Source organism: Eschrichtius robustus, chromosome 4 (assembly GCF_028021215.1).
Source record: "Eschrichtius robustus isolate mEscRob2 chromosome 4, mEscRob2.pri, whole genome shotgun sequence".
NCBI lineage: Eukaryota > Metazoa > Chordata > Mammalia > Artiodactyla > Eschrichtiidae > Eschrichtius > Eschrichtius robustus.
The window spans coordinates 99,408,280-99,433,380 of NC_090827.1; the positions used below are offsets into that span (position 1 = coordinate 99,408,280).

The following is a 25,101-nucleotide window of genomic DNA, read 5'->3' on the forward strand; positions in this document are numbered from 1 at the left end:
ACCTTACTATTATTATTTTCACCTTCTACAAATATTAATGAAAGATGTCCTAAGTATAGGAATACCTTAATCAGGACAGAGCGCTTTTCGTTAGGAAGGTTAGAGTGAATGAATTAGTGAACTGCCAAGAAGCAAAAGGGATGCATGTATTAAGATGACCCATGGTTAATCACACTTTCACCATATTTCCCCCAAGTCCTGAAATCTATAGCTGCTCTATAAGCAGCTAGGTTATAAGCTATTTGAGGCAAGGGCCACAATTCATACTGTGTATCGTCTTCAGCACCCAGCATAGTATTTTCTACAAGTGAGATGTTCAATATATGTTGTTAATGATGGAAATTCAAGCATTTATAAGTACAATCACAGCTTATAAATAAGATACTAAAGTATTAGACTCATTTATGAATAACCAATTAACATATAGGACAGGAGGCTCTCAATAACTCAGTGTTGAAATTATAAATGGCCCACAAAGTCTTTCAGACATGCATTCGAGTCTTGTGTGTCTCCAGGAAAGTTACCAACACTCTCTGAGTCTCTATTTTCATTTTTGAAAATGGAGATAAATAATACTAACTTCACTGGGTTGTACTAAAGCACCAACGAGTTAATGTATTTAAAGCATACCAGTATAGTATTTAGTACACAGCAGATGCTCACTAACTATAGCTATTTTATGCTCTCAGAAGGGAGAGTACCACATTTAAGTATCAGCTTAAACCTAAGGAAAAAAAAATTTTGTCAGTATTAAATAAAGGTTCACTTCTGCTTAATCAAGATTAACCAGGGCTTAAGATTCCAGAAGAGGGTACATAGTTTGCTCTGTTGAAGAAGGACAAAGTCAGATTCTGGCAAACAAAAGTAGGAGGCATAAGAAGCAGTGAATTCATTAACACTCTAGGGCACATACCACCTAAAACATTTCTTTGATCTCAGAGGCTGTCATGTTCTTGACCAGTTTTTCAAAATCCTTTCCTTTCCCTCTCACCACTTCAGTCTTTCAAGGGTCAAGTTTCATCCCTGGCCTTCATCCAAGAGTGTACTTTTAACAGGCATTGGGATGCTTGGGACACCATCGCTAATCTGGCCTCAGAGTTCTACAAGTCTGCTATGAGTAATTATTTTAAGATCTTAGCCTACCTCTATCTAACTGAAGAAAGTCTAAAATATTAACTGCCTACTCCATTCAATAGAAATAACTTTATAAAGTAATGATTTAATGGGCCTTTGACATAGTCCAGAATGGTAAACATCATCAACAAAAATAAATCTTGAACTAGATGAGATATAAATAGTAAATATGACTCAGAAAACACCTCAAATATTAACAAGCTTTGCACTTACTAAATATTTTCCCTTCATTTCCTCACTGTCTCTGTTAATACTTAGCGTTTATAGTTGTACCATAACTCTCATATCTGATTCACTTTAACATCATTCCAGTTGAAAGCAAATTTTTACACTCTTTCATTTGGGATTACTTAGTACAGTTTATTTAATTCAATGTTGAAATAATCATTTCCTCTGTTTATTCTCATTTCACATGTAGCCTACAGGTCAGTAAACATAGGGATTAGGACAATGGTCAAATTGTTTTCTAGCTATTTCTGCTATCTTTCTGAATTGGAACTGCAGAATATGACTTTGTTACTTTATTTTAGTAGTTAAAAGTTCCCAAAACATCAGAATATAACCATGTTTAAATATCAATCTAGAAATGATACTTTAATTAGTTTTTCAATTTATGTCCAAAGTTACACATGAAATGAATTTTGGATTATGAGATGTTTTAAATTTATTTAATTAATTTAGATAACAAAGTACACTGCTATTTATCAACCTGACACTTGCAGGCAGATTTAAAATGATATATTTTTGTTATTTCTTCCAAGAGCCTTTCCTAATCTTTGTTGTGAGGCGTTGTCCTGCACACTGTAGGATGTTTAGCAGCAACCCTGGCCTTTAACCAGGAGATACTGGTAGTATATCCCTCCCCTCTGACAACCAGAAGTGTCTTCAGACATTGCCAAATGTCCCTGGAGGGTAAGGGGGTGGAATTGCCCTTACTGGAGAACCACTGCTCTGGAGTCCTAACACTCCTCTCCCTAATGTTCACTAGCAATTACTTATTTTGTCTTGTAGGAAACAAATGGTATTAGCAAATTATGATGTTTGTTTATTTTAAGTCTCAGTCAGATCTATGTATATTTTTCCTATAAGTCTCACCTCCTTGCTTCTATTCTTGTTCCTCTATATTCTTCTACATTCATTCCCTCATTCCTTAGCTCACTCATTCAATAATGTTTCCTGAGCAGTGACTTTATGCCATGCATGATTCTAGATGCTAGATAATGTTGGTCATCAAAACTATTAAGGTCCTTTTCTCTTGGAGCTTATACTTTTATTCTACATAGCAGTCAGGATGATCTTTTAAAAATATTCATCAGGAACTGGAGGAGAGATGTCACTGAGAAGAGTGAAGTAGAAAACTCTAGAACTCCATCCCTCCGCTATAGCAATGGTTAAACTGGCTAGAACTGTTAGAATCAACTTTTTTGAATTCTGGAATCTAATAAAAAACTTCCAACAACAAAGGAAATACTTAATAAAGAAAGATGCTACTGAATTTTGGAAAGAGAAGATTGTGATATTTTAATTTACCCACCTACTACCCCCCACTCTCTAGTTTGGTGGCTATAAAGACAACTGTCCACATTCCTGGTGCAGCTTTCTCATGCCAGAGGGGGAAATATACATCTTGAATCAAAAAATATTGGTTGTGTGTTTTGACCTGTCTAGTAGCTACCTGAGGGATTGGGCTGAAGTGGCCAGCCAGGTGATATTTATCAGATTTATTTATTTTTTTTAAATAAAAGCAAATGTATTAGCCTTAGCCACCTGGGGTAGCAAGGGATAACAGATGGGGCAAGGACTAGGCAGACTGAAAAGCCTTGGAAGGAAGAGACTAAAGAAGCATAAATATGGAGGGATAAAGGCTTTGAAAAGCTCCTCTGTAATGAGCGGAATCTAGAAAAGACCTGAGAAGAACTTCAGCCTTCATTTCTGCCTGATTTCTGGGCTGTGTGCAAGCAGGAAGTGAAAGCTAAGGCAGAGCCGTGAATGGCCTGGCTAAGCCTTGAAGGAGTACTCCCTACATAGAGTATATCAGTAAAGACTGATTTTGGTTTCAGACATTTAAGGAAATCTCTGTCAAATCACTAATTGATCACTAAGCTAATGGAACAGAGACTTCAGGGGGCACTCAATACAAAAAAAGATAATTTTTACAAAAACAGTTTAGAAAAGTCACTAAAAAACTACAACCCACAACAAGCAACAGCAAGTTCTGGGGAGGGGAGAAAATCTGATTTTTCAGAGTTACCACAATGTAATACTCAAGATATCCAGTTATCAACAACAAAAAAATTACTATGCATGCAAAGAAATAAGTATAGTCTATTCACAGCAAAACAAGAAATTAATAGAAACTGCCCCTAAGGGAGCCTAGACATTGGACTTACTAGACAAAACTGTAGATCAACTGTCCCCCTAACTGGTCTGGCCCCTGTCTCCCTCTCTTACCTCACTTTGTACCAGTTTATGCTTTGCTCACTCTCATGAGTCACACTGGCCATCCTGTTGTTCTTTAGTTCATCAGGCATGTTCCTCTTAGGACTTTAAACATGCTGTGCATTCCCTCTGGAGTGCTCTTCTCCTCCTCCTTTGCACAGCTCACGCTGCACATTCTGCTCACATTCTACCTCCTCAGAGGCATCTTTTCTGACTTCCTTCTCTACAACAGCTGTGCCCTTCCCCCACCTCCCTACCTACTATCAATTTCTGTTCCCTTTAATTGTTCACATCATCACTCTCTGAAATTATTTTCAGAGTTATTTATTTATGGTAGCTACTTATGTACTTGTTTATTGTATGTCTCCCTCACTAGAATGTAAGCTCCTTGGCAGCAGGTACTTTATCTGTGTCCTTTAATAAGTATTTATTAAATGAATAAATAAAGTTATACATGTTGAACAAAGAAAACAAGAAAAGCTTAAAAATTTCCTGTGAGGAGTCTCCTTCAGCTCAGAAATTTTTGCTCACCAGTTGTTTAATAAATCTACTAGAGAAAGTCTTTCCACTGACAAGGCTTCAAATAAGGTGACAGGGTAATGTCCGATGCCATGATGGCCTGTTATTTCCATCCTAGGAAAGGAGATCACAGGTGGGGAAGTGAGTGAGCAAACCTCTGTCCCCGTTTAAGCAGCTGCCGGGTCAGGGGTGGACAGTGTGTCAGTGAGCTGAAGGCAAAGCTCTCTGAGTGAGCCCCTGTGACCACGAAAGCCAGGCCACTTTTGGTGGCAGTGGGAGAGGTGTCCTTGAGATTTCAAAGTAATCCCATCTTTGGCAGAGGTTGAAAAACAGGGCGGGTAATATAAAAATGTTGCGTGGTATTGCCTTGAGTAAAGAGCAAAGGGACAGTGGACTGACTGCTCTTTGTCTCTTCTTGTTCTGCAGTTTCAGACTCAGTCCCCAGAGAAGAATCTCCTCTGATTCTGGTAAGGTTCTAAAACTACCTGAGACAAGAAATGATACTTAAGTATTAAGATTATGAACAGCTTATGAACAGCTTTTAATTTACGCACCTACTACCCCCCACTCTATAGTTTGGTGGCTATAAAGACAACTGCCCACATTCCTGGTGCAGCTTTCTCATGCCAGAGGGGGAAATATAGATTGTGAATCAAAAAAGGTGGGTAAATTAAAATACCACAATCTTCTTTTTCCAAAATTCAGTAGCATTTTTCTTTCATAAATTTATAATAAATGGGTTTATCCCATTAAACATTAAACTATTTTTTTTTTCTGGATGAAATTGTTTCTAGAACCTGTTATATACATCAACTTTTTCAATATATTAACCACTTAATTTTCTTCTAAAAGATACTACAATGAACTCAGTAACATTTTTCTGAGGTAGTAGGGCATGGTGATTAAGCATACTGCTTCTTGGGACTTCCCTGGTGGTCCAGTGGTAAAGAATCTGCCTTACAATGCAGGGGGCTCAGGTTCAATCCCTGGTCGGGGACTAAGATCCCACATGCCTCGGGGCAACTAAGCCCGCATGCCACAACTACTGAGCTCGTGCGCCTCAACTAGAGCCTGCGGGCCGCAAACTACACAGCCCACATGCTCTGGAGAGTCTGCGTGCCACAACTAGAGAAGAGAAAAACCCGCACGCCACGGCTAGAGAGAAGCCTGAGCACTGCAACAAAGAGCCTGTGTGCCACAATGAAAGATCCCGCATGCCTTAACAAAGATCCCGCGTGCTGCAGCTAAGACCCGACGCAGCCTAAAATAAATGATAAACACATTTTTTTTTTTAAAAAGAAAGTTTAAAAAAAAAAAAAGTCTGACTTCTTTTCTGAAGTCAAAGAACTTGGGTTCAAAGCCTGGCTTTGCCACTCACCAGCTGGGCAAGTTAACACTCTGTGCCTCAGCTTCTTTATCTATAAATAGGGATAATACTAGTAGCTGCCTCAGAAGGTTCTTGTAACGATTAAATGAATTAATACATGGGATGTACTTAGCACACTGCTTAGTACATAGTTCTGCATGGAAAAATGCTAGCTGCTACTGCTATGACTACTATTACTATTATTGTTATAGCAATATTTTTTTTCTTGGTGCCTTAGCTCATTATAAAAGTCTTAAATTACTATAATATGTTACAACCCAATGATACTTATTTAAAGGGTGGAGGGTTATTGGCTTTTACGTAAAATGGTCCCAGACTGATTTGCAGGAGTGCTTTTATATGCTGTTTTATAGCTTTTCTATTTTCCTTTGTGAGGTCTCTGATTTTCACTTCTACTGTTGTTAATCATTTTTCCTATGTGTATCAGTTTCTTTCCGCACTTCTTTTGTTACAGGGGTCATAAAAACCAGCAAACCAAGTTTGTTAGGCATGTGTGTTAAGTAAAAGCGAATATATTCTAAATTAAGTTGGAAAAGCTCTCCTATATATGAATAGAGAAAAGAAACTTGACTCCATGGACATCTCATTTGGCCTTTCAGAGGTATTTATTTTTCCTTATTTTCCGATTCTTATATAAATATAAAAAGTTATATGAAAATTAAGTTTCTGGGGAGACAGATGTAACAAAGTTTACACATAAATGTTAAGATTAAAAAGCCTCTAATTTAGTTCAAATAAATAACTCATTAAGGTCCTACTGTAGCTAGATACTGGAGGAGCAAAAAGGAGTGATATGCTTCTAAACCTCAAGAGGTTTGCAATCTAGAGGGGGAGATAAAGCATAAACAATTAATGCCAAGATAATATAGTAAGAGATACCAAAGATATTCACACTGGGTACTATGGGAGCCTAGAGGAAGGGCCCTTAACCTCACCTGGGGTTCCAAGGAAAGTTTCCTGAAGAGGATCACGCCTGAGCTGAACCAGAGGGCAGCCAGGTGAAGAAATGTTGAATGTGCTATTACAAGCATAGGAACAGAAGTCATGAGGTAGGAAAGCAGCATAGTGCTTTTTTGAGAGTATGTAGCTGTGTTTGTGTAAAGAATTAATAATTTGATATTGTTGCGATTAAAAAAAAAAGTGAAATGTGAAATGGTGAGAAATGAAGCTAGGAGTTAGACTGAATAGGGGCCAGAGTCAAGAGAGGTTCTCTTATGCCATGCTGAGAGGCTTGGACATTGCTTATAAAGAAATGGGGAGCCATTAATAAAACTTTAAGGAGAAAAATGGCAATTTTCAGACTTTCCTTTTAGATGTATAACTGAGACAGCATTGTAAAAGACAGAGAAAAGCTAGAAAAGACTGGCGGAAGGGAGACAAGTTAGGTGTCAGTTGCAATTAATAAACTAGAGATAGTAAAGCCTGAATGAGGGCAAGGCAGTAGTTATGGTGAGGTAGAGAGGGTTCCAGATGTAGTTTGAAGATAAAATTGGATGATCCTGGTGATTTATTAGATGAAGGGGGTCCAAGATTGAAAGGAATCAAGGATGACTATCAGATTTTAGGCCTTGAATTACTGGTTAAATGAGAGTACAATTAAGGGGAGAGAGAAAGAGGACAGTGTTTGGTTTTTCTTGTTGTCGTTTTGTTTTTTAAATTTAAGTTTGCTTTTGTTTTTTTCTTTTTTAAATAGTGGGCATATGAAGATTAATTAGTTCAGGTTAAATTTGAGTTAAATAATGTAGAAGTCAGAATTGAAGATATCAGTTTTAGAGTAATTAACAAATAGAAGCAAGAGAGCAGATAAGAAGTCCTAGGAAAATGTGTGAAAAGAAGAGCAGCAGAAAAAAAAAAAAAAAGAGCAGCAGAACAAGAGTGGGGTGGGACATTGGCATGCCAGTGCTTAAAGAGGGATAGAGGAGGCTAGCCTGTGAGGGAACCTGGGACAGCACACTGAGAGGTACAAGGAGAGGACAGTGCCATGAAAGCCAAGGATGAGTTTCAGATGGGCTGGTCAGTAAAGAAGCTAAACGCAACTTGTATCAGCTGCATTTTGTGAGCACCCACTACACATCCGGTGCTGTTTCATACAGTGTTATCTCCTTTAATCTGTTACCCATGTGCTATAGATGACAAATCTGAAGTTCAGCGAAGATGTATAACTTACCCAAGGTCATAGGGTGAGCTGGCAGAACTGGGATCTGAACCCAGGTCTGCAGGATTACAAAGCCCATGTTCTTAACTCTGCTGGAGTAAAAGAACTTCTTCAGGATGCAACTTTATAGTATCATAAGGACTGCTATATATTGCTTTTCCAAGAGGCATATCTTAAAACTATCTGATAATCTCAAAGAAATAATATTCAAGGAGGTCACTATACATTTGATCACTTTAATCAAAACATCCTTTTTTCAGTGATGTATTTCTTGAAATATTTTTATTTCATAAATATTACACTTGTCAAATCATGAGAACAATAAAGTACAACACAAGGCAATCCACTCATTAAGGCACTGCTCCCATAAAGCCAAAAGGAAGGTCCTAGACGGACGAGTTAATGTCCTTCAGAGGAAAGCTAAGCACCCTGGACTTAGACACCTGAGTCTTCTTAGCTTTCTCACAAATGCTACTACTGGTCTCAAGGAAAATCAGAAAGGATATGCACAGTTCAGCAAAAACCTACCACAAACATGAAATTAATTAGAATAGTTATTCTATAGAAGGTTTATTTTAGATGATAAATTATTATCCATTTAAAGATAGAGAATAAGAAAGTCACAGTGCTATTATAAAAGTTGTAATTTTCCTATTTCCCACTAGAGGAAGCAATAGCATTGCTCTTACCATTTGGTGGATAAAAGACGGCATATTCTTCTAGTCCTAGTTTCCCTGTAAGAGAAAACCAGAGAGAGTTCCAATATGATTAGATAAAATAGAAAAAACTTTAAAAATTAATTTTGTGAATATACTAAAAATTAATGGAATTTTAAAAACTACTATAGTACAATCTCCTTTCATTTCATTTTATGATATGGAATTAATTTGAAAATATGCCAGCCAATCTTTTGGTATTAGCAAATCCTTTCATCAATTAAAGTCAATAATATAAACTTAAGCACTACAAGGTAAGTGATACAAAATAATTAAAAGAACAAACGTTTTCAAGCTCCTTAAGCACTTAAGAAGAGCAGCATCTATTTGTAAGCCTAGAATTGTTGTGTTAATTATACGTAATTCTAGTCTAGTCATTAAAGTAAGTCCTAAGCTTTGCAACACCTCATTAGTTTACATTTTTATGGAATGAGCTAAAAAGTTAAAATTAAATGTCTTTCACTGTATGGTGGTAATATTTTCTGAATTCCTAAACAATTGATATGGTCTGAGAATGAGGCTAAATATTTGAAATCAGGATTATCTCAGAAAATTAAAGTATATTCACCATAATTAAATGTTTAAGTGAGTTTTAAAAAGTTTTTCCTCAAAACTTTTAAAGGTCTGAGTTTTTTCCCACCTTCTACTGAGGTGGGAAAAAGTAGGTAGCTCTTATCTGGACAGTTTTTCTAACACTGTTGAGTCTACTGAAAAGTCACATGCGTTTTTGCACTTGGCTCTAAGGTAAGATTTTTAATTAAAAAATTTTTTTTGGTTGGGAATGGTGGGAGAGAGGAAATGAAGAACTGCATGAGCAGTTTAGGTTAGGGTGGAGACAACAAGGATTGATCTTGTGAGTAAGAAGAGAATGAAATGATAGATGGGTAGGTAGGTGGACGGATGGATGATAGAGAATACCTGCTGGGTACTCAATACTGGGCTAGGTGATGAGAGGCGAACAGAGTAGATATAAGATATGGTGTCTGAACCATGTGGCTTATAATCCAGACTAAAACAGGAAACATTAAGATATGTTTGCTAAATTTTCTGGCACAGGCTTTAAGTGCTTTAGAGGTTTAGAGGAGAGGGAAATTGATGATGGGTTGGTGGACTTGGTGAGTGTGAGACAATGGAAAATGTGTATTGGTCTCTGCCCCTGGTTGCTGGCACAGAGCTCCTGAAACCCTTGTAATTTCCTAACTGATAAGAGCATTAGGAGCATCTCTTATTCTAATATTTGTCTTTGATGCTGTCCCTGACACAAGGCTTCTGAAACCCGTGCAAATTCCTAAATGATAAGAGCATTAGGAGCATCTTTTATCCTATTGGGGTGACTCTGAGTGGGCTTCTGAATGGGCGCTGGTCACCAGAAAGACCAAGCCTTGATTAGAAGCCCCACCCCCTCATACTCCAGAGGGACTGGAAATGGAGTTTAATAATTGATCATGCCTCTGTGAGGAAGACTCCATAAAACGCCAAAAGTAAGGGGTTTGAAGAGCTTCTAGGTGCGCAAACACATCAACACTGGGAAGAAGACGCACTCCAACTCCATGGGGACAGAAGCTTCTATGCTTGTGACCCTCCCAGACGTAGCCCTATGTATCTCTTCATCTGGTTGTTCATTTGTATTCTTTATCATATCCTTTAACAAACTGGTAAATGTAAGTACGTGTTTCCCTGAGTTCTGTGGGCCTCTCTAGTAAATCAGTCAAACCCAAGGAGAGGGTTGTTGGAACTTCCAATCTAAAGCCAGTTGGTCAGAACAGGTGATAACCTAAACTTGTGACTGGTGTCTGAAGTGTGTGTGTCTGTGTATGTGTGTATGTGTGTGTATGTATGTGAGAACTGAGTCCTTAACCTGTGGGATCTGACAGCATCTCTAGGTAGACAGTGTTAGAATTGAGTTAAACTGTAGCATACCCAGGTGGTGTCAAGACTAGCTTGTTATTGTGGTTATTGGTCCCCACATATGTGAGACCAAAAGTGTCAGAAGTGAAGTGCTTTGTGTGAGTAGTAAATTAAAAACACAGGAGCAAAACACAGTAGGAAAGAATTGGGTTTTTCCCTACATAGAAGGAAATAATCTGAGTTTTTCTGACTGTGAGATATAGGCTAGTTCTTCAAGAACCTATGATTTTGGAGGTGGAGGAGTGGGAATCCTTCCATGTTTAGGGAATATATAGAGGCTTAGAATGAAAATGGGGTAATGTGGAATAAACAGAGAATCAAAGTTAGCTAGGTTAAGACAGGATCAACTGATGGAGGGCTGAATTAAAATTTGGCTGAATTTAGAGGTAAGTCCATTAGATAAGTTCTATAATCAGTTTTTCAGCAGATGATGTGAAAGAAACAAACAAGTAAACCAAATGTCTCTATCAATTCAGTATAGAAGCAATGTAACCAAGAGAGTCCCCAAGTAGGGGGAGCCTGATCCCAGCACTGGGAATGTGGGCCTGTCTTAGGGCAGGGGTTGTAGTAATCAGGCAGACAGTTGGATTTAGGAGATACAGGACAAACAGCATCTTTCTTTATGGGAACAGCAGAGTGACCATACACAATAGGCTTATAAGCTTTCAGTGCTGGGTGTTCACTACTTAATAAAAAGGAGAAATCGAGGAAAGGCTTCCAGCTGAAATTAGTTCAATTGCCAGGTGATAGCAGGATACTGAAATAGCATTATCTTGTAGGCAGCTAGTGATAAAGAGAAGAAAGCACTAAAATAGAATTAAGAAAGCTAATAGCATATAAATTATATCAAACTTTAAGTATGGTGTAACATTTTGAGAGAAGTAATAAAGAAAGCAAAAAAAAAAAAAGAAAAAGCAAATTCAACTGATAAACTCATAGTTAGAAGGGTAAATAAAAGTCAACAGGGCTTCCCTGGTGGCGCAGTGGTTGAGAATCTGCCTGCCAATGCAGGGGACACGGGTTCGAGCCCTGGTCTGGGAAGATCCCACATGCCACGGAGCAACTAGGCCCGTGAGCCACAATTACTGAGCCTGTGCGTCTGGAGCCTGTACTCCGCAACAAGGCCGCGATAATGAGAGACCTGTGCACCGCGATGAAGAATGGCCCCCACTTGCCGCAACTAGAGAAAGCCCTCGCACAGAAACGAAGACCCAACACAGCCATAAATAAATAAATAAACCCAAAGTTTAAAAAAAAAAAAAATTAAAAAAAAAAAAAAGTCAACAGATATGGCAAAAACAGCAACAGAGGAGAGAGCAAACAGGAAAAATAAAGAAGTAATTTTAAATGCTGTTTTTGGGAACCACTTTCCTGTGATCTGCGATAAGTGGCTTGGGCACTGATTTAAGTGGGAGTGAAAGATGGTTAAAATAACCTGAGAGACATCTTATTAAATAATTTACAACAAAAATTTTGACAACTAATATATGCTATAAAATAAGCAGTCTTGGCATGATTATGTAAGTGTTAAAGAATACCTCCTTTATATACTAAAATTTTACCTCTTATGTATGATTTCGGTGGTGAAGCACTGCTGTATGCAAAGTGACCCAACACAGATGTATCTCGGGAGAAACAAAGTAATACCTGGGTACAACATTGGAGAAAACAATTAAGCACTGGTTTTTTTCCTTTAATTTATTTTTTATTGAAATATGGTTGAATTACAATGTTGTGTTAACTTGTGTAGTTTTTATTTTATTTTTTTTAAACATCTTTATTGAAGTATAACTGCTTTACAATGTTGTGTTAGTTTCTGCTGTATAACAAAGTGAATCAGCTATACATATACATATATCCCCATATCCCTTCCCTCTTGCGTCTCCCTCCCACCCTCCCTATCCCACCCCTCCCTGTCCCACCCCTCCCTGTCCCACCCCTCTGGATGGTTACAAAGCACAGAGCTGATCTCCCAGTGCTATGCAGTTGCTTCCCACTAGCTATCTGTTTTACATTTGGTAGTGTATATATGTCCATGCCACTCTCTCACTTCGTTCCAGCTTACCCTTCCCCCTCCCCGTGTCAAGTCCATTCTCTACGTCTGTGTCTTTATTCCTGTCCTGCCCCTAGGTTCTTCAGAACCATTTTTTTTTTTTTTTGGATTCCATATATATGTAAGCACTGTTTTATAACAGGTAATTCATTGCTACTTCTGCTTGAGAGGCACTGAGGTAGAATCTTTCAAGTTCAGTACTGTGCCTCTCAATGGGAAGAGTGCCCTCTATTGGTACACCTATGGTAAGTGTTACAGTAGATACCAAGTGCGATGGGCAAAGTTCATCCAAAGATTTCTCACTGTTAGTCACCTAAACCTTAAACAACAGCAGAAAATGCAAGTTACTAACGACCAGTTGATTCTTTTTTTTTTTTAACATCTTTATTGGAGTATAATTGCTTTACAATGGTGTGTTAATTTCTGCTTTATAACAAAGTGAATCAGTTATACATATACATATGTTCCCATATCTCTTCCCTCTTGCGTCTCCCTCCCTATCCCACCCCTCTAGGTGGTCACAAAGCACTGAGCTGATCTCCCTGTGCTATGCAGCTGCTTCCCACTAGCTATCTATTTTACATTTGGTAGTATATGTAAGTCCATGCCACTCTCTCACTTCGTCCCAGTTTCCCCTTCCCCCTCCCCGTGTCCTCAAGTCCATTCTCTATGTCTGTGTCTTTATTCCTGTCCTGCCCCTAGGTTCTTCATTACCATTTTTTTTTTTTTTTAGATTCCATATATATGTTAGCATATGGTATTTGTTTTTCTCTTTCTGACTTACTTCACTCTGTATGACAGACTCTAGGTCCATCCACCTCACTACAAATAACTCAATTTCGTTTCTTTTTATGGTTGAGTAATATTCCATTGTATATATGTGCCACATCTTCTTTATCCATTCATCTGTCGATGGACACTTAGGTTGCTTCCATGTCCTGGCTATTGTAAATAGAGCTGCAATGAACATTGTGGTACATGACTCTTTTTGAATTATGGTTTTCTCAGGGTATATGTCCAGTAGTGGGATTGCTGGGTCATATGGTAGTTCTATTTTTAGATTTTTAAGGAACCTGCCTACTGTTCTCCATAGTGGCTGTATCAATTTACATCCCATCAACAGTGCAAGAGGTTTCCCTTTTTTCCACACCCTCTCCAGCATTTATTGTTTGTAGATTTTTTGATGATGGCCATTCTGACTGGTGTGAGGTGATACCTCACTGTAGTTTTGATTTGCATTTCTCTAATGATTAGTGATGTTGACCAGTTGATTCTTTTAGTGTATTTTTAATCTGGAAAAAAGAACCAACTTGAAGAAATTTAATAAGATAAGAAATGTAGAGGGGGGAACCTAGGTAACTACAATGGCACAGAGCAGTTTGAAAAGTGCAGGAAACTGGAACCAGCCTCATTGCTGGGATGCAGCAGCTGGCAGTGGGCATGTCAGGGTGGGAGGGAAGGCAACTCATGGTATCTAGAAGGGATTAGCAGCAGTAGAACAAGTGGCAGCCCAACACAGGTTAGAAGCTGGTTGTCCTGACCAGCAGGTAGATATGGCAACTCTACCTGGAGAGGAAAATAGGTAGGGCAGAAAGTCAAAATCAAAGATGTCCAGTAGGAGGAACTGGATTGTTGATACCAGCCTGGAGGCAGGGAACCAATCCCCAGGAAGGTGATTAGTGACAGGAAATCTAGGTCCTGGTATTAGAAGTCCTGGGATTCAAAAGATGTTACTGAGAAAAGAATTCAGAAATAACAGAAAAAGGCAGAAGCCCAGTTAACAGAACTGGGGAACAAAATCAGGGCTGGACTAGCAGCAGGAGTGAATGGAGAGGGAACCATGAGTTCAAGACACAAGAAAGGGGCCCAGCTTTAGAAACAGGATAGATATGGAGACTGGGCATCAGTCAGGCGTAGTGGTGAGATGCGTACCAACCATTGCTCTGATTTATTTTTATATTTTAAAAGACTATGCAAGCAATACATGTTTATGATAAAAATTAGAAAAAAAATTAGAAATAGAGATAATTAAAAAATGGAGAAAGAACACCCACAATCCCACCAGTGTTAATATTTTGATGTATATCCTTCCGGGCTGTTCTTATACATACATACATAAATTTTTCCAACAAAATAGGATTATGCATACTGTTCTTTACTCTACTTTCTCTCAGTATTATAAAATAAGGGATTTCCCTGGTGGCACAGTGGTTAAGAATCCGCCTGCCAATGCAGGGGACACAGGTCCGATCCCTGGTCCGGGAAGATCCCACATGCTGTGGAGCAACTAACCCCATGTGCCACAACTACTGAGCCTGTGCTCTAGAGCCCATGAGCCACAACTACTGAGCCCACGTGACACAACTACTGAAGACCGCATGCCTTGTGCTCCACAACAAGAGAAGCCACTGCAATGAGAAGCCCGCACACCGCAACGAAGTGTAGCCCCCGCTCGCCGCAACTAGAGAAAGCCCATGCGTAGCAACAAAGACCCAACACAGCCAAAATTTTAAAAATAAATAAAGTAAATAAATCTGTAAAAAAAAATATACCCACATTTTTAAATGCTGCAGAATAATCCACTATACAGATGAACAATAGTTTATTTAACCTGTCTTTTATTGTTGAACATTTAATTATTTCCACTTTTCCCCAGCTATAAACAATGTTGCAGTGAACTTCCTTACAGCTAAATATTTATGTACACCTTTATTTAAATTCTTAAAACTGGACTAGCTGTCTGGTCAAAGCGATGGGTATTTTAAATGTAAAACTTTTGATACATGTTGCCAATTTTGATACATGATCCAATTTTGTATCTGTAATGAAGTGATAGTTCAACCTCCAGAAAGGTTTTGTTTTAGTTTTTAACATAGACAGCAGTAGGATAGTGCTTTTCTCTTATTCTCATCAAAGTGGTTTATTATCATCTTATAGGTAAAAAATGGCACAGTGCTTTAATTACTAATGAGATTGAACACCTTTCCATTTGCATTTCTTTTGTTATTTTCCAGTTTATCATCTTAGTACATTTTAAAATTAATATTTTTTAAATTATTGATTTGTTTAAATTTTTATATATTAAGGATGCTAAACTTTGGTCTAATTATATATTATAAATGGCTTTGCTCAATAATTTAATTATTTTTGACACAGAGATATTTTAAATTTTTATATGCTCAAATCTACCAATACTTTCATGCTTAGAAAGTCCCTTCCCACATTTATAATGTTCTCTATATATTCACCTAAATTATGAAAGCCATTGTTGTTTTTCATCAAATATTTCTGGTTCTTCCCCTTTGGGAACATATGTTAGCTTATCTTTTCTGGCCACTTTGGTGTTAGGTGTGGCCATGTGATTTGCTCTTTACTCAATGAAAGAGATACATGTCACTTGAAAGTTTCTGAACAGAAGCTTCAAGAACCAGAGTAGTTAACCAGGTTCCCTCTTTCCCCCTGCATGGAAACCACCGGTGTTCCAGATAGTGGGTATGACATCAGCCTGGGTCCTGGAGTGAGGATGACACAGAACTACATCCCCATCCTATCTGGGATGGACATAACCATGAGCATGAGATAAACTTTTGCTGTTTTAAGCCACTGAGATTTTGGATTTACATGTTGCCACAGTATAATCTAGTGCATCCTGACTAAAACAGGAAATTTTGTCTAGCATTTTTGATAGATTCATTTTGTGGTAAAATCATTAACCCATCTGGAATTTATTTTGAAACTAGACTGCTGGAATTCAAATTCTAGCCCTACCATGTACTAGTTGTGTGACACTGGGAAAGTTCCTGGACTTCTTGGTGTCTCAGTTTCCTCTCTGCACACAATAATAATACCTACATCAAAGTCTATTGTGGGGATTAATTAATATACATAAAGTGCGTAAAGCAGTGCCTAGCACATAGTATTATTACAATGTTAGCTGCAATTACTACTACCACTACTACTATTAAATTTTATTCTATATTCTGTAGTTCCTCCCCCCAACCAGTATATTTAATTTTGGGTTTGTTTTTATTTCTATGGTTTAAGATTATCATGTTTCTTCACCTTGAAATTTTGTTTATCCTCATTTCTGGAAAATTCTCAGACACTATCTTTTTGAATGATGCCTCTCTCACATTCTCTATTCACTTCTACCTGATTCCTGTAGATGTAAGATTGACCGACACTTATTCAACCTGCCATATCTCTTAATTACTTTCATCCCTCTATGCTCCATTCTGGATAACTTCCTCAGACTTTTATTTTAATCAGTATACTAATTCTTTCTTTTTGTTTCTACTATGTACCAGGTACTGTTACAGCTGCTTGGTGCTTGGGATACAACAAAGGAAACAGACAAACAAATAAATAAAAAACCTCTCTTGTGGAGCTTAATTATGGTGGGGGGTAATAAATAGCAAACATTATAAATACTTACATCATATAATGTATTAGGTGGGAAGTGCTATTGGGAAAAAAGCAAAGGGGAAATGGGGAAGGGTGATTGCCATTTTAAAGAGGATGGTCAGGGTGGGCTTCATTGAGAAGGTAACATCTGATCAAAGACTTGAAAGAACTTGAGGAAGTTAACATAGATATCTGGAGGAAGGGCACACCAGGCAGAAGAACCAATAACTGCAAAGGTGCTAAGGCAGGAGTATGCCTGATGTACTGGAGTAACAGCATGGATACAAGTGTGGCTGGAGCAGATGAGTAGAAAGATATATGAGAGAGGTAAAAAGAGGCCAAATTATGCAAGGCATTGTGGGCCATTGTCAGGATATTGGCTTTTATTGGAAGTGAAATGGAGATCCACTGCGGGGTTTTCAGCAGAGGAGTGAAATGACCTAATTTATTTTACAAGGATCACTCTAGCCACTGTGAAGAGAATTGGCCATGGGGGACAAGGGCAGAAGCAGGGAGGCCCTATAGAAGACCATTGACAGTGGCTGGGACTAAGATGGTAGCAGTATGTAGTGGTCACTGGGATGTGCCACCCAGATCCCTCTTCAGGAATAAAGGACTTATGTTGCCTGGCTCTTTATTTTCCATTATATATTCCAAATGATTACTTCTCATATTGAAAAGAGTAAATGATTTCAATATTTTATTTCATAAACAGGCATTTAATTGAATTATAGTTCTAATGGTTTTCAGTTAATTCCTTTGAATTTCTATATTTGATAATAATTTTGTATCCTTTCTGGTATCTATCATTTTATTTTTCTTATCTTATTCATTGGCTAGAAATTCCAAAATGACTCATGTTCTTTCCTTGCTTTAGTGGGAACATCTCTAATATTTCAACATTAAATAACATTAACTTACATTAAGATGGCAAATGTTGGTTTCACAAAAATATTATTCATAAGTCAAGAAAATACACTTCCATTCTAGTGTATAAAGAGTTAGTACAAAAAAAAGGATGTTAGGTTTCATAAAAATGTGAATATACTTAACACTGCTGAATTGTACACTTAGAAATGGTTAAAATAGTAAATTTTATAAAGCGGTTTTTTTACCACAATTTTAAAAAATAAATGTTATTCAATATGTTTGGGGCATCTACTGACATAATCATATAGTTTTTTTATTGAGATGTAATTGACATATAACATTATATTAGTTTCAGGTATACAAAATGATTCAATATTTGTATATATTGTGAAATTATCATAATCATTTTTATTTTTAGACCTATAAATGTGATAAATATTTGCCAATAATTTAGTAAATCATTAGGTTCTAAAAAATTCTAAATCCATGAAATGTTATCAAACCAGTAAATAATATTAGTCTCTTCTCTTGTCAAACCTTCCAGTACCACTGTGGCCTCCAAGGATACCTACACCTTAATCCCTGCAACCTGTGGACATGCTAACTTACATGACAAAAGGAATTTTGCAGATGTGATTAAACTGAAGGTCTTTAGATAATCAGATTGTTTTAGATTATCTCATTAGGCCCAATGTAATCACAAGAATCCTCATAAATGAAAAAGAGAGGCAGCATAGTCAGAAAAAGAGAGATTTGAAGATGCTGTCTGCTGGCTTTGAAGATGGAGAAAGGGATCATGAGCCAAGGAATGCAGATGTACCCAACAAGATGGAAAAGGCAAGGGAATGTACTCTTCTCCAGAGCCTCCAGAAGGAACACAGACAGCCCTAACAAGAGCTTGATTTTAGCCCACTAAAGCCCATTTCAAAAGACTTCCCGATCTTCAGACAGAACTGTAGGAGAATACACTTGTTTCGTTTTAAGCCACTAAATTTATGTTAATTTGTTATAGCAGCAATAATAAGCTAATACAACTAATATAACTAAAAAAGTTATACAATTAATATAATAATAACAAACTAATACAGCTACTAATAAGCTAATACAATTAAAGTAAAATAATGCAAAAGAAAAGTATACTTACAAATATCCTTCTACCATTGCCTAGAGGGAAAACAATTCCTAAAAAAATGTTTGTATCAACTTTCCCTTAGAAACTGGTGGGAACATAGTAATGTTAGGAGAAGCTCTGTGCTTAAATATATACCCCTCAAGTCCCTATTGCCTTAGAGCAGACAAGATAGCTGAGACTGTTCTTGAGAGAACCTTGGTGACTATAGTGTGATAAGCCAGAGGTGGGATGTTACACATTATGTACTGATGTGCAACCCTAGCATGCAAGCAACGAGCTACCAACTCCTGTTCTAACCTGAGTTGTTGTTTTAACTTCTGAGATTCCAATTTTGTATCTGTAATGAAGTGATGTTCAACTGTAAATTTGCTAGAAATGTGACTATATGAAGATGACAGTGTCAATCAAATTAACTAGAAAATTTAACTTTGATTACTCACTAATTAAGTAAAAATTGAACTTTATGAGGATGAGGGTATATATAGTAATGATTTATTTTATTTTGAAAAGCTGTAAGTGGAAGCGCAAGTTGGATGTGTAAGTCTGAACTATAGTTTATATAGCAGAATTACACCTAATGTTTCTGCGTACAGCTGTAAAAGATTTACATGGGCCTATAGCTTTCTTTAGTCTTTTGAAAATATGTTTATAATGAATGTTTTTGAGAAGTAAGTTATTTATGTAATAAAAAGCAATTAAGAAACAATGTGTATCAATTGGGCAATCACTTTAACTTACAACTATTACATAATTTTTAAATTTGTGGTGCTCTTGCATTTCTATCCAAACTAATCTGGAGAGTTTTTGAACGATAAAATTTCAAGAATCACTTTTTGAAGCACTCTGTCCTGACTTAAATTTTCATAAATCAAAGAGCAATGTGGCTTACAGGGCTTTGAAACTGAATGGACCTAGCCTGGGTCCTGGTAGCTGTATGAGTTTGGGCTCTGAGCCTCTGCTTCTTCATCTGTAAAACAGAAATAAAGCTACCTTACAGGGTGTTGTAAGAATTAGCTGTAAAGTATGTAAAGTGTCTAGAGCAGACCTTGACACCTAATAAGCACTCCATAAATAAATGACACAGATAGTGCTGATAATTTCACTTACAATCATTAGAGAATACAGGGAGAAAAATAAACAAAGACTTTTTCTGGTCTAGCTTCTTGCTTGGGCATGGGCTCTCATCTTCTTGTTACCTTCTTATGGAGAAAAATATACTTTAAAAATCTTTCTCTGCTCTGTCCCCCTGACTTCCAACCTTACACATCCTTCCTGTTTTTCTAATCTTAACTCTTGTTATCACCATGCTTATAACTATCCAAAGCCTGAAAACTCAAGTCATTCTTGATTCTTCCTTCTCTCTCAACCTGCATATTTAGCCAATTACCAAAATCCTCCTAATTCTACCTTTGATAGTTTCTTCCTTCTTCCTCTTTCTCTCCCTCCCTTCTTTCCTCCCTCCCTCACCTTCTCCTTTCTTCTTCCTCCTCCCTCCCTCCCTCCCTCCTTGCCTCCCTCCTTCCCTCTCTTCCTTCCTTCCTACCTAGTTACCTACCTACAAGTATTTACTCCTACTATGTGGCAGGCACTGTTCTAAAGACTGAGAATACAGCCATGAATGAAACAACAACAACAAGAACAAATCCCTGTCCTCATAGTGTTTATGTTTTTGTGAAGGAAGACAGAGGGGGAAAAAAGCAAAACATATTGTATGTTATATGGTGGTAAGTGCTACAGAGAAAAATAATGCAGACAAGAGGGATAACGCATAATACTCACATGTATATATATATTGGGAGAAGTTTGATGTGTATTTTAATTAGGAACCTAAAAGTGGTCAGGAAATAAGCCTGGGATAATAAGATTTTGGAACAGGTCACCGGGACCAGATAAATAAGCCTGAGGTTGAAGGGAGAGGTCCAGAAAGCCCAAAAAGACAAATATAAATTAAAGATAAATATAAATTTGGAAGTTGTCAGTGTACAGATGGTACTTAAAGTCAGGCGAATATATGAGATCACCAGTGGCAAAGATGGGGGGAAAAAAGAGGTCCAAGGACTTATCCTTGGCGTACTCCAGGGTATGACAGGGAGATGAAGAGAAATCAGCAAAGGTGAATGAGAATGCCAGACAGTAAGATAGAAGGGAACCAGAAAGCATGATATCCTAGAAGCCAACTGAAGAAACAGAATCAAAGAGAAGGCATGATTGAGTGACCAAACAGATAAAGTAAGGTGAAAACTGAGAAATGACCATTGGATTCAGCAATATGAAATCACTCGTGATCTTCAGTAGGACAGCTGGGCAAAAAAAGACTGATTAAGGAAGGTTCAAGAGAGAATAGGAGGATAGGACTTAGAAACAATACCTGCAGATTTTTTTAAAAGAAGTTTTGCCAAATAAGGGAACAGGGGAATGGGGCAGTAGCTGGAAGGGATAAGGAAGATTTTTGTTTCACTTTATTTTGCTTTGTTTTTCAGATTGAGAGAAATAACCACGCATTTGTACACTAAGAGGAGTGATCCAATAGAAATGGTAAAATTGACGATGGAAAAACTAACAATTGCACTGCCTTTGAGTACCGAGGGAAGATGAGTTTCAGTGTCCAAATGCAGGGATTGGCTTTGTTATAAATAAAAGCCCGGGCAGTTTATCCATAATAAGAGGAAGGGAAAGCTGAATATATGGGTGCAGAGGCAGGTAGGTGGAATACGTGTGGTGGAGGGCGGTTCTCAGAACTTCTATTTTTTTCAGAAACAGGACTCAAAGTCATTACCTGAGAGAGAAGAAGTGGAGATCTGAAGAGAGAGGAGGTATGAGAAGTCCTCTAGGAGAATGGATGAATGACTGGAGTAGGGAAATGAAGTAGAAATGCCGAGCAGAAGTAAGGACTCTCTTGAGGTTAAAGGTCATGAATTTAAATCAAACCAGTTATCATGGTTGCATGATTTTCTCCAGCCACTTTCAAATGCACACTTCAGCCACAGAATTGGTGGAGAGTTGTACTTAACCAGGATTAAGGTTTTGTCAGGTAATTACTACTAGAAATTGGGAGAAGGGTGAGGGAGTTGAACATGTATTCAGGAGGAAGTGATTATAATGATAGGTCATGGTATTGACATGTCTTTCACATTTGTTCTCTCTCTGTTCACACAGGCCTTGCTCTATATCAAGTGCTCATTAAGGTTAGCCTGAACCGCCAGAGTTGTTCACTGCCATGAAAAGCTAATCTCTCCTCACTAATCACCATATGCACATGGCTCATGTTTATTTTTGTTTTTCTCAGTCTCCTAATTCCTTGCCTTTAAGAACCAGACATTTCCGCAGAGAAAGACAAATACCATGATTTCATTTATATGTTGAATCATAAAAAAAAATAACCACAAACAGACAAACAAAATAAAACAGAAACAGATTCATAGATACAGAGAACAAATTGATGGTAGCCAGAGGGGAGGTAGGTGGGGGGGTTGAGCGAAATAGGTGAAGAGGATTAAGAAGTACAAACTTCCAGTTATAAAACAAAGAAGTCATGAGGATATAATGTACAGCGCAGGGAATACAGTCAATAATAACTGGAATAACTCTGTATGGTGACAGATGGTTACTAGACTTATCACGGTGATCAATTTGTAATGTATATAAATGTCAAATCACTATGTTGTACACCTGAAAATAATATACTATTGTATATCAACCATACTTTGATAAAAAAATTTTTAAATTTTTAAATTAAAGGAAAAAGACCAGACATTTCAGATAACATTTCTATTCTGAAGCCACCGCTAAGCTGAACTACTCCCAGAATTTATTTCTCCTTTAATTGTATTTGCATGCAACATTGCATAAACATCTATCAGAGCATTTATCAAATTATAACTATGTATTTGCCTTTACCTCATTTTTCACTGAAATGTGAGCTTAATAAACATCTTATGCAGCACCTTACACAGTGCCTGTATCAGAACAGACACTCAGTAATTTGACATGAATAAAGGATATCTGATTGCACCTGGGCCTTTCTTGAACACCATTCAATGGCATTAAAATATGTATAACTATGGCATATTCTAATATGTCAGTATTCCTACTAAGCATATGCTAGATAAGCCAAGCGTATGGTAGAGAATTTGTCACCCAACAGAAAGATTAATTCCCATGTCTTCTCTTTACTATATAAAAATTCTCCCCTATAAATATTTTATATACTTTGGACAATAAGTTAACTTTTATAGGTTATCATGATGCTATTAAGTACTAGAACCTGAAAATGATATTGTCAAACTACCCAATATATTTCCATGGAATAAGGGTTGTCTTCTGTTTGAACACATTTTAAAACTCTGACATAATTTAAAACTTTCAGTACACGAAGTATTTTTAAGAATTTCATGCAAAACAAAAACTAAACTTTGGAATACAAAAAAGTTGACTTATTACTCAAAACATTATTTCTGTAATGCTCAGTGCTGTTGCTTATAAAATTTAGGTAACTAACATGAGTCACTCAGAAGAGTGCCTGTGTATCCTTGTAGCACAGGCCCAGATTTTCCTTCAGGAGGGATTACTGGAGGTTTTCTCATCTATATATGGACACAGCAATGCCACGTGCTGTCTAATTTTGTAGCCTAGTCACAAAACCCAATAAATTGGTTATGACACAGAGCATGCCAGAAACATTAAGTTCACTCCATTACAATCAACAATTTTCCCACAGAGCAGTTGTGTTGCTAGGCAGCTCTGCCAAAGGAAAGCCTATAATTAGTGACAAGAAAAGCCTTTCTTCTTTCTTATCTCATACATACATACACATACAAGTGTGCACGCACAACACACGTATAGGGATAAAATTTTTTTCCCATTGAAAAATCAGAACTCAATTTCTGATGATATTGTTTTCAATACATACAATTATAATTTTTATTACTTAAAATGAACTTCTCTCTGATAAGTCAGACTAATTGTAAAATTAATTATTAAAAGGTATGATCATGGAAAGTATCCACATGAGGAAAATTTAATTCTGCATAATTCCCAAAGACAGAACTTAGGTGTTATAATTATCCTTTTATTTATGTTATAAGGATAAAGATCCACATTAAAGCTTTACAAAGTACTAAGAGTAGCAGAGGCCAGGAGATGTACGACTGAAAAAATTATGTGAAATCTAAAAATAATACAATTTGGACTAAAATATGATAAAAATGGAAAATAAAGATTAAAGCACACTCCTATAGTACTTACTATCTGTGATATTAATTAATTTAATATCCAATGCTTTACATAAACACTTTAAAACAATTTCAAAACATTTTTGCCTCCTTAGCTAGAATGTAAGCCCATCAAAGGTGGTATCATTTACATATAAGAATCAATAAATATTTACTGATGATCAATCTGCTTTCTCTCAGAGAATGCATCCATTGTTTATAAATGGTTCTGTTTGTCAGACTCACTTATAAGTTATGTTTCCCAAGTTTATGGGGTACACAGAGATAAATATATCCTCAAGGGCCAATTCTGGCACTATTTGGAGAAATTGTTACTACTCTCATTTAAAATGATATCCTTACTGACCCTGTTCATCAAATGAGGCAGATTTGTTGCCTGGCAAATCCCTTTTACTACCACCAAAAAGCCTTTGTAGTTGTAACTTAAAATTGATAATCCTCTTCTTTCCAGTCACCAAAGGGGATGAAATTGTCAAATTTACACTTTTTCTACCCACACACTGAAGTGGAATAGTCAACACACTATAAATCATATGATTATTGGCCTTTGGTTGATATTATAATTTATGTATTCATGTTTAGTGTCATAATACTAAACATTTATGGGGGGAAATTATAAAATAATCAAATAAGCTATAAAAAGTACTATAAATAAAAAGTATGAAAAATACTACATAGGACTTTAAAAGCATACTTTAGATGGCCATGACTTTGTGTGCGTGTTTGTGTTGGGAAGCAGGGAGTGGGTCAGGGAAGGTATTTGTGAGTAAGTGATATTTTAGCTGAGAGCTGAAGGAAAAATAGGAATTTATTAGAGGAAGACGGGAGGGTAACAGTCTTTTACATCAAAGGAATTGCAGGTCTCATGGCCCTGAGGTAGAAAGAAGTAGCGTGAACTTGAGGAGTAAAAGATCAAAGTGGTTGGAATACACTGTGCCAGAGTGTCAGGGCAGAGGTGAACAATGAGGCTGAACAGGTGGACCAGTGCACACAGGGTCATGTAGGCTTCATGAAGGATTTTGGTCTTTTTGGTTTTAATCTCACAAGTAACATGAATTGATTGGTGTTTTTACAAGACCACTCTGAGCAATGAGGCAAGAAAAAGAAAACAAGGCATCCAAACAGGAAAGAAAGAAATAAAATTATCTGTATT

The 25,101-nt window shown here is 37.1% G+C and overlaps 1 protein-coding gene across 2 annotated transcripts in view; it reads right to left on the reverse strand.

The window, feature by feature from the left end:
• The window catches only part of TBC1D19 (TBC1 domain family member 19), a 160,147-nt gene that overhangs the window by 26,039 nt on the left and 109,007 nt on the right, over positions 1-25,101 (reverse strand). For both annotated transcript variants that reach the window (XM_068542262.1, XM_068542261.1), the window contains 2 exons: positions 11,821-11,905; positions 8,324-8,368 (listed from right to left, as the gene is read on the reverse strand). In XM_068542262.1, coding sequence (XP_068398363.1) covers positions 8,324-8,368; positions 11,821-11,905 — 130 coding nt within the window. The remainder of the gene's footprint in view (positions 1-8,323; positions 8,369-11,820; positions 11,906-25,101) is intronic.